At 36.8% G+C, this 11,237-nt stretch overlaps 2 protein-coding genes across 2 annotated transcripts in view; both read right to left on the reverse strand.

Moving 5' to 3' along the window:
* Window positions 1-7,279: 7,279 nt before the first annotated feature.
* LOC111366985 lies at window positions 7,280-9,460 on the reverse strand. The gene has a single exon (XM_022987661.1). The coding sequence runs from the start codon at window positions 9,458-9,460 to the stop codon at window positions 7,280-7,282; it is 2,181 nt and encodes a 726-aa protein (XP_022843429.1).
* Window positions 9,461-10,820: 1,360 nt separating this feature from the next.
* The window catches only part of LOC111366986, an 8,438-nt gene continuing 8,021 nt past the window's right edge, over window positions 10,821-11,237 (reverse strand). Inside the window, exon 2 of the mRNA XM_022987662.1 lies at window positions 10,821-10,862. Coding sequence (XP_022843430.1) covers window positions 10,821-10,862 — 42 coding nt within the window. The remainder of the gene's footprint in view (window positions 10,863-11,237) is intronic.

Consider the following 11,237-nt stretch of genomic DNA (forward strand, 5'->3'; position numbering starts at 1 on the left):
TCAGAGCAACAAAAAAAATTCTGGATTCTTTAACAATTTTCAATGGCTGAGGAGACGATGAACACGGCACAAGATCTTGAATCATCCATCACCACTACGCTACCTTCAAAAATCGTCCATCACCATTACACCACCCAAGATAACTCAACGTTCTCGACGAGCATTGCCTTAAATGAATCCAACTACACCTTATGGGCTCCTCTCATGCGCATGCGGATTGGATCACGGGGAAAGGTTGGATACTTGACTGGAGCAAAGAAGGAACCTGATATGCATTCTGTAGAATATGAAGCTTGGGCCACAGATAATGAAAAGGTGAAGAGTTGGCTGATCGACTCCGTGGAACCTTCGCTTATGAACAGGTATATTCGTCTTCCTACTGCAAGGGATATTTAGGAAGCTGTTGAAAAAACCTTTTATGATAACTCCGATGAAACCCGGATTTTTGAATTGAACAAGAAGTGTTTCGAAGCAAAACAAAGTGGACGACCGATTCCTACCTATTACAACGAATTGGTGGCCATGTTCCAAGAAATTGATCAGAGAGTAGCCTCACAGAATGATAACGTTGCAGCTGTAATTCAAGAAACTTCAGCAATGTAACGGATGCGTGTTCACATGTTCTTGAGTGGACTCGACTCCGAGTATGACCAGGTGCGTGGAGAAATACTACGAAAAGAACCTAAACTCTCCTTAGAACAAAGCTATGCCTACATTCGTAAAGTCCAATCGGAGAGACAGGCTATGGGACGCTTAGAATCAACCGAATCCTCGGTTATGGCTGTCGTACGACATCAGGATTCTTCTCCAGGGTTCGCTGGAGCTGCATCCCGTCGGTCCTCAAACAATCTAATCCATATGCAAACCAAAAGTGTAGCCACTGTGGAGAGTTGGGTCATAGCAAGGAGCGGTGCTATGAATTGATTGGTTATCCCGAGTGGTGGGACTTCACCAAGAAACCACGAAAAAAGTTGGGCAAGACTGCAACTGCTAAAGATGAAGGGTGCTCAGCCTCTGCTAATGTAGCACGGTCAGGTATGAAGAATGGAATTACTTTGAATAATACATGGATAATTGACACAGGTGCAAGTGACCATATGACCAATGATCCCAAGCTTGTGGCAGAATTCAAACAATCCTCTCAAAATAGTGTCTCTACTGTCGATGGTACCCCAACTCCGGTCACCGAAGAAGGTTCAGTTGCCCTGTCTAAAGACCTCACACTTGAGTCTGTCTTAGTTGTTCCTTCATTGACTTATAATCTCCTATCTGTGGGTCAAATTATTCTTGCTCTCGCATGTACTGTGACCTTTTATCCTTTATTTTGTGTATTTCAGGACATTCTGACACGACGGATTCTTGGTTATGGTGTTAGAAAGGGGAAATTATACTACCTGGATCTGACAAAATTTGGAGAGGAACGGAAGAATATTTTGGGACAAGTTAATCAGATTAATGGGGCAGATAGTGCAAAGGAAGTTGTTTGGTTATGGCATCGTGGTTTAGGTCATTTATCTTTTAGTTATCTTAAAAAACTTCAACCAAAATTGTTCTCAAATGTTAGTGACTCAGAATTTCATTGTGATGTATGTGAATTGGCCAAGAGCCATCGTATTTCCTATCCACCAAGTTTTAATAAAAGTCTAGTTCCATTTATGAAAATTCATTCTGATGTTTGGGGTCCTGCAAGAATTCCTTCTTGTTCTGGTGCTCGGTATTATGTAACTTTTATTGATGATTGCACGCGTATGATCTGGGTGTCATTGTTGAAGCATAAAAGTGAAATCTTTGCACGATTTACTGAATTTTATAAAATGGTGTCAAATCAATATCGCCAGTCGATTAGAGTTTTTCAGTCTGATAACGGTGGCGAGTTTGTGAATGGTCCTATGATGGAATTTTTCCGATCAAATGGAATTTGTCATTAGACCTCAAATTCGTATACTCCCCAACAAAATGGTGTAGTAGAGAGAAAAAATAGACAGTTGATGGAAGTGGTTCGTGCTTCATTGTTTGGCATGAATGTACCTCGAATATATTGGGAAAAAGCCATGAAATCTGCAGCCTATCTCATCAACCGTACTTCTTCCAGGGTGATTGAGTTTCAGAATCCTTATCAGAAAATGCATGAACTTTTGTCCATCCCATCCATGCCGAATTTGGAACCTCGGATATTTGGGTGTACAACCTATGTACACATACCAAAGCAACAACGGCACACTTGACCCCAAGCTGGACCCTCGAGCGAGAAAGTGTATATTTGTAGGATATGCAGAATTTCAGAAGGGCTGTAGATGTTATGATCCAATTACTGCCAAGTTACATATATCTCTTGATGTCTCTTTCCATGAATCTGAGCCTTATTACTCTGAAAGAGCTCCTCAACATTCTCCTCGGGGAGAGAGCGGTTTTGAAGGAAATCATTACTCTACCGTTGAGAGTGACATATTTGGAGAGTTGGAAAACTTGGAAGAAAAATTTGGAGAAACAAGAGGAGTGTCTGAAACTACTATTGAAGGTGTTGGAATGCCACTTGAGACAGAAGAAGTTGATCCATCATCACGTGATAAAGAAGCTTGAAATGAACAAATGATCAATCATATGGACCCTAGTGAAGAAGTTGAAGGTCACACTTTTGATTTCCACCCTTCTACACCACCAACCGAAGACCCCGTTCAGAATGATCTACCTCAGGTACCTTTACACTTAAATGAGTCATCTGAGTTAGAAATTAGGAAGTCACAAAGGGCTACTAAAGGTGTTCCTAAGAAACAATATGAACCAGACATTAAATCCAAAACCAAATATCCCATATCCAATTTTATGTCTAATCATAGGCTATCTAAGTCACATGCACTTGTGGTTGATCAATTATCTACTGTATCTATTCCTAGTAACGTGCAGGATGCATTGGCTGACCCTAAATGGGTGAAGGCGATGGATGAGGAGTTGGAAGCCCTTGAAAAGAATGCAACATGGGAGTTAGTGGATATACCTATTGGAAAGAAAACTGTAGGATGTCGTTGGGTGTTCACTGTAAAGCTCAAGGCAGACGGAACTATTGGCTGTTACAAAGTCAGCGATTTAATATCATTTCAACCATACATTCTTCAATAAAATAATATTACACACAAATCTAAAATTTTTCCTTATTTTTAACCACACATTTCTCACTGATTTGATATCAAAAATGCATTTTTCCTTATAATGTGGCTCAAACAAACCCTAAATATACACTTGAATTCTTACTATATTACTTTTCTTTGTAACTTATTTTCCTCTTAGTTTTATGATACGTCAGTTGAGCAATTAAAAAAATATTTTTTTCTTTATTTCAAAGCAAGCAACAAAGCTCTTAAAAATTGAACTAACAAAGAAATCTTCTTTCCCCCTTTAAAAGAAAACGTTAGTATTCTCTTCTTTGAATTGTATAAGAGCAACGGATATATTTTATTCTTTGTGGTCTTTTACTTTTTTTCCTCATGTGGGAGTTAGAATTAATTCCCGTTTATCTACTTCTATCAATGTGGAGAGGAAAAAAACATCTGTACTCATCGGATTTGATTACATCCTTGTAAGTTCGTAACTATCCCATTTAATGATAGACATATTTGCTTAGATGTATTTTACTACTTATCAAATTTCCAGAAGAATATTTTATTATCACTCTTGGAGGAACATTAATTTAGCATCAATATTTTAGAAGAATATTTTATAATTGCAACGTATCACTATTCTACAAGAATATTTTTATACTGTTCATGCATAAGCACAATGTCACGCATATCAACATTTAAAGCATAGTATTGTATCAATGCTCTGGAAAAAACATCGTACTTTTGTCTATATTTCAGGTGTTATTGTTTTGTTGCTTTTTAAGAAGCGCGACTTAACATGAATAATATGAAGAAAATTGTGCGGATGGTCATCATGCTGTATAGGTCATAATTTGGGACTAAACATGCAATTTTCTCATCATTTTTCAATTACACTATTTTCGGTTCAAAAAATCCTATTAGAGTATGGAACCCAAAAAATCCTATTAGAGTATGGAACCCATAAAGTTTTAGAATGATTTAAAGTTGGCATTTCAAGAATTCCCATTTCAGTACCAAATCAAACTCTCCCATTCATGAATTATTCCAAAAGGAAAACAATCGAACAACATAAATATTCAAGAATAATATTATTTTGTTACTCAAGAAAAAAATCTAAAATTTTGGACATATCAATATTTTAGAAGAATATTGCATTAATATCAAAAATTACCTTTATAAAAGTCTAAGTCAGATGTGTTACCGCTCCTATATAAGCATAACTTACATATATTGTTGGAGTCAAACCCTGGTTCTCTCATTTGGTGCTCCCAGAATTGCTAATTGTTGAAACCATGTTTTTATGAAGCACGCCTTTATAAGTATTAAACGTCTTTTTCTGGATGGTAAACACGTGTGGTGATATTGGCTGATGAGGTGAATCCAAAATGATTCTTTGGCTCCCTTATGACGATTCATTTGGACAGTGGACTCTTTGATTTTTTCACTTGAATTCATTTGTCTGGCTCTTCGGATTCTTGAGAGAAAAGGGGAGATGCTGGGGTTCGATTTACTTTGTAATTTCTATTTAAAATCTATGATTTTAAGTATGGAGTGATCGCATAAACCTTGAATTGTGTAATATTCTGAGTGAATATTGTGTGAATCTGTGTGATTCCATTGTTGTTGGTTTTGGTTTTGTGAAGATTTCTGGGTAGATCTTTGAGTGCTATCCATGCATTTTTGAAAGATAAATGTTTTGTTTTCATCTCTCTGAATATTTGTAATTTTGTTGCTATTTTGGGCTGTTATTAGTACAACAGAGCATAATCCCCTTTTTTGGATGCTCAACAAGGGATGTAGGTGTTAGAAGCGGTCATCGAATCTCAGGGGCTTCGGTCGAAATAATTCTTTGGTGTTCAACTTTAATTTTTTGCAGTTTATTTTTCAATTTGATCGAATTATTCTTGTTCCTTGACACTTATATTGTATAATCCTGACTATTCAGTGTATTAGAACACTGGACTGAGGAACAAGATACCAATTAGAGTACAGAACCCACGAAGTTTTAGAAAGATATAAAGTTGGCACTTCGAGAATTCCCATGTCAGTACCAAATCAAACTCTCCCATTTGCTAAGATTGATTTCATGAATTATTCCAAAAGAAAAACAATCCAACTACATAAATATTCAAGAATAATATTATTTTGTTACTCATGAAAAAAATTTAAAATTTTGGACATATCAATATTTTAGAAGAATATTTCACTAGTGTCAAAGATTACCTTTATACAAGTCTAAATTGGATAAATGTGTTACCGCTCCTATATAAGCATAACTTATATACATGTGCACACAATCAGCTCAACTACCATCCGATCTTGTTTGAACTTTTGACCTTTGACACTTTTCGAGTCATTGCTCGATCTGAACTTTGAAAATATAGGTTTTTCTCTTGCAAAATTACTCATGTATAAAAACAAATAATAATAATAATAATTTTGAAGAATGCTACAAGGTGTTTATTCATTCAATAATACCAAGATTTGTTAACTTAAGCTATGTATCATTGGACGTGTAAAGAGTCCTGATTCAAAGCCACTATCCCAGACATAAAAGCAAAAAATGCATTACTTTTTAAAAAATATTACCCTGCAAATTATTCCAATTTTGGATTTTGAATCCATAGTAGCAAATGATAATTGTTGAGGTTCAAAGGGGTATCATTGTTGAGACACATTAACACCACAGTTTCCGCAGTTACATTCACAAATTACATTGCAGATTACTATTGAATTTCTAATCCGTAGAAGCAAATTGATGGTAGGTGAAGTTCCATGTTGGAGTATCATCATTCAGAAATTTCGAGTCAGCAAAAGCTGAAGGTAAATGATTCAGATCCAATCAGGAAATCAAATGACTATTTAGGCAAATTCTAAATCTATGTTGATTGATTATAGCATACACGTGAACAGTGAACATCTAGCAAAGTTGATATAGGACAACTAGCTTTGGAGTTTGAAAAAGTGTTGGACAGAAAATTAACAAAGAAAAATCGCACCAGGGGCAATTTTGTCATTTGTCGCGACGGTGTCGGAATGGGCTGAAATTTGGCAGGTTGATTGGAAACGACCCGAGAAATTGGACTCGGGGTGGACCCAAGATCTCGGGATTTTAGCTAAATCCCTTCGTTTAGGCCTCCGAATAATTAATTTCCGTATTTCCCGTTTTGAATTTTCGCCATTTTTGGAACGTTTTATTTTTTCTATCTTTTAGGGTTTCTTGTAATGCCTATTTAATGGCTTTTGGAACGTTTTCCATGATCAGTGAATAATATACAAGTTTCATTCTTGGAGAATTCCAATTTTCTTATTTTCAAGTTTTACGTTGGTAAATTTTTTGTTTTTTCTTACTTCCGTTCTGCGTCGAAAGTTCCTAGGTGATTGAATTAAAGAATTTTTTTTTTTCCGGCTAATTCTTGTTCCAGTTTCCAATAGTGCCATCATTGAAGGCGTTTCCGGTCAGCAAACAAGATATTAGGCAGAAAGTTGGAGGTAGTTTACACGTTAAGATGTTTTACTGAATGCGGAAAATGCATAAACTGATTTTCGAAAATTATTTTATGATTTATGAAATGATAGGAATAAGATGCATAATGTGAGTAAAAATCTATTGAATTTTGGAAAAAAATCTTGATAACGGAGGATAGTAAAGGGGGTTTTGTTAGAGAAAAGGGTTTGAGAGTGCTGAACTTCAGTTGTCATTCAGTAGATAGTTTGCACGTTATACTGAAGCATAGCTTCAGTTTAGCATTGTGCTGCCGGCTTATTCAAGTGGATGAATTTGTTTGATATTCTGTCTAATACTAGTGGTGCCGTGCTGTTGAATTTTGCAAGAACTTCGATAATGCAATCTAATATCGAGCAAGTTATCTCTGTTAACTCTGTAATACAAATTTGAGCTTCTCTTTACTTTTTAAAATTGTTATGCTTAATATTATGAAAGAAAATAACTTGCAGAGAATATGAATAATCAGGAGAAGCAAACAGTCCAATTCTACGCTGTTGAAGCTTTGTTAATGAATTTTTTGAGTTTTTACACAAAGAAGGCACTGAGATACTTGGTGCCTTTTACAAATTATTTGCCTATATGATTGGAGTCAGCCTCTGTCTTACATGCTTTTCGCTGAACTACAATGGATTTTGCTATTACCAGTCACTATAAATGTGAAAATCAGGTGATCCTAATTTCCATGCTCCATAAGTACAAGCCATTTTTCGATATAAGCTGATTTCTCCATATTCGAACTACGTTCTTCATGCTGCTGAAGAATATGGAGAATTTCTTCAGTTTGACCTAACAGGAGAGCTGCTTGATGGACACTCTTCTCCCTCTCTTCTATGGCATTCTGCTGACATTTCATGGTTATAACACGCGTTAAATTGTTTAGACATGCTGCCATTACATCTGCTATCATTGTGGATAATTGGTTGAATAAGCCTTCATCCGTTAGGTGATCCTCGCTTTCAAGTACTAGTAAAATAGTTCTTGTCATTCTGTACATTGAATTAGCAGCTATAACCTCGACTGGCCAATTAAGAGGGTTTTTCATACGGCAATCATTCGCATTTCTCTTGAACTCCATTACTGTGTTTTCCGCTTGATCAGAGAGTTCTTGTAATGTCTCCTTGGAGTTTCGGCCTTTATTAGACATTTCATGGAGATCTTTGCATAGCCATTTTTGATCTAGTTCGACTTCTACCCACACGACATCTGATGCATTTCGGATGTTTAGTCGAACCCCATTTCTATCCAGGCATTTCTCGATAAGTTTTACATAGAACATGCCTTCATTAACGCTGGTAAGTAACCACTTAGTACTGTGTACTGGAACGTTTGGAAGTGCTATTGCAATACTTGTCAAGGTCACGAGATGTAAAGACCAGCAATTAGGAGGTTCCTGAGAATGCAGATTGGGTACTTGATAATCATAAATTCCTGTCAAGCTGCTGAAGTTTTCAATTTTAAGTAAAAGGTTTTTCAGGTTCTTCCGTTGCTGATTTTTGCCCGTCTCGATCACTTCATCAACCTTGTTGCAGATGTTTTTAAGAGTCTTTGGAGGCTGCTCGACTTCACCTTCTAGTAGCAGAACATAACAGGCAAGATCCTGTTCTGTATCAACCCCTGATTCCGATTCTGAAAACCCATGAATATCGGATGTGCTAGAGGTGGATTTATTCTTCAACCCTTTGATGCAGTGGAAACACAAGATGATTCGACTCACAAAACATACAGAGATAAGTTGGACTAATTTGCTGTGTAGGACAATCAAGATCTGAACTTTAATAACAAAACTCAGAACTAGTCCTTTTGCACCATGAAGAACTTTTCTCCACTTCCTGTCTCTAATTTCCAATGGCAAAGAGCTTTTCTTCCACTCCACCAGCCTCTGTGTCCAGTAACTCTCGATTTTGAATGCAGTCTTAAAGCTCATCAGGCCTTTTGCTGAGTGAGCGAAATTTACTGCAGTCAACCATCTGAATCCATGGGCAATTGTACCCAAAATCACTCCAGCAGATTGTGCAAGTTCTATCCAAGTTGTCGACCAAGCATAGCTAGAAGCTGTTTCGATGAATGATTTATGCTTTGCGGCCGTGTGAGCCTGAGCTTCTGCGAAAATGAAAGCAATCACCAGACAAATGACGCTAGAAGTCGAACAGGTCACAGAACGTACAATCACGAATTGAGGGCTACTAGTTTCTGCCATCACCCAGCATTTCTTGATCATTTGTCGCAGTTTGTCCGTTGAGAGTTTCTCAAAGTCGACAGGCTGCTCGAGTTCTTCCTCTGAAGCCTTTTTCACCATTTCTTGGTACTTCAATTCGAGATATTGTTTGGTCGTCGGGACAATTACAGCTGAAGCAGATAACATAACAAGCAAAAAGAGGATGGACAAATTAGCTATAATTTCCTCGACCAACATTTCTCGATGGTCCAGAAAATGCCTCATTTGGATGATTTGGATACAGACATTAACAACGACTGTGATAGCAAGCATGGCTAAAGCAATTACATTTAGCAGAATCTCTTTATCATTCATGGATCCCAAAGATGTCATGAAGTTTCCCATAGCAGTTGACAGGAAAATTAGGCTAGTGACCTTTGCAAGCCTATCAGCACCAGCCCACATACGAGTCGAAAGATCAACGGGCAGCTTCATTGCCACTGCTAATAATGACAAAGAAGTAGCATTGATCGCGAAATACTTCGATGGGAACCATAACTTCTTGGTTCGGAATCCATGGAACACGTCGGCTGCCATTGCCAGAGAGCAGACTAGAGAGGCTGCTGCAACATACATGCCTATCCATGGCATAGGAGCCTCAAGTTGCCTTTCCACAACTCCATCATTGTCGTGGCCCATCGGTGGAATCGCCTTTTTCTGATAGATTTTCTCGTAGATCTAGCAATGAACTGAGAAGAGCGGTATAAACGGGTTCATATAACTGAATCTATATTTTAGTTATTGGTGGGGGAGGTTTTTCTGCTATGTGTACTCTCTGAGACCAGGCCTTTGTTCTTCTGAAGATAGGGGAAGGCTTGACTTATTATAGTACTAACGAATCCAGTGTTTGATGACTTCAAATATTATTCTGCTCTGAATTTCCTGTGGTTGATTTGACCCTCCAATGTAATGGAGACAAGAGCAAAATAGAAAAAGTGGAATAAAACTTCAATGCGTGAAAAGCTTTAGCCGTGGCTTCAAGCCTCCAGCACATAGTAGTCAAAAGGAGTCTGCGCGAAAATATATTATATTGATTATACCGAATATCGATATTAGATTTGTAGATTATAAAAAAATAGTGTCGATATAAGCTTTCAACTAATTTAAAGAAAAAAAATAATGATACTTTTCTTTCGAAGATGTGCATTATAAAATAGTTGTTCATAATAATTTTACTTTCCAAACTGTGCATTTTTTTCCTTTCAACTACTATGGTTCTGTCATTATGTTATTTTATTACTTATATAAAAGAGCTAGTTGTGCATATATACATTATTTCCACTTTACCCTTAAGAATATAGATTAATCTATTCAAATAATTCCCATTCAAATTTTGGCCACATTAGGTCTTTAAGATGTCGTGTTTGGTCCGTGTTTAAATATGGCCTTAAATCGTTTAAATTTCACTTGAAAGAATGTGAGCATGGGTTATAGATAGACAAAAATACCCTTAAAAGAATGGATTACGAGCCTTTCAAGTGACAATTAGACCAAAAGTTGAACAATCATCGTCCATTTGTCCTTAAGCGCAGCAAGTATGATTATTTGGGGCCCTAAATGAGAGAGAAAAAATGTATGAGGACCCAAGTGAATCACGCGGCAATGTTTGGGGAGCTATAGGTGAGAATTTCCCATTAAAATAATGTTAATAAAATTTATTGAAATGAACTGCTTACCAAATCCATAATTTTACTCCTAAGGTGCCACCACCTAAATTCTTAAAAAGTAATATTATTCAATATCACTAGTATCAAGCACCAATTCAGATGATAACTGAATGATATTAAATTATGGATTCACTTAAAAACAATATCATATGTTTAATTTAATTGATCCTATTAAATGTGACCACCTATACTGGAGTCTACATCAATGTCTCAAAATTGGAGCTAACAAAGTTTATTCCGATTGTGACGAGAATTAAAGCAATATGATAAACGTGGAAGTGGAATTCACTTATCTTGTTACATATTAGAAATTAACAATTACAAATAAAATTCTATTGATCACAATTGATCGAAGATAATTCATTCATCCATCTCTGAACATATCAAATCATTCAATAAATTCATATAAATAAACAAGAAACCTTAAGCACCATACCCAAAACCCCAAGAACTCAAATGAAGAATTTCAGACAAAAGCCATGAAATTAAGTATCACGTGCCTCGACAATATTTTCTACAACATGGGCAACGCTACATAAACCTAAGGTTTTCTTCCAAATCGCCCCCAGGGCACATCTCCAAGTGGTAAAAGGGGAGGGTGGAGAAATCCAGCTTTACTTGAGGCTGTCGCGTCAAGGATTCGAATCTTGAAATATGGATTTAGCTCTTGGGTAAGTGCAAGTGTACAAGCAGCCTTCCACCCTGTACCCTTGGAGGCATAACCTGCGATTTACCTCCCTCACGATGCT

This window comes from Olea europaea, chromosome 18 (assembly GCF_002742605.1).
Source record: "Olea europaea var. sylvestris chromosome 18, O_europaea_v1, whole genome shotgun sequence".
NCBI lineage: Eukaryota > Viridiplantae > Streptophyta > Magnoliopsida > Lamiales > Oleaceae > Olea > Olea europaea.

Coding starts and splice junctions, on each gene's coding strand:
- LOC111366985 (XM_022987661.1), bottom strand. CDS start 9,460: ATGGGCCACGACAATGATGGAGTTGTGGAAAGGCAACTTGAGGCTCCT.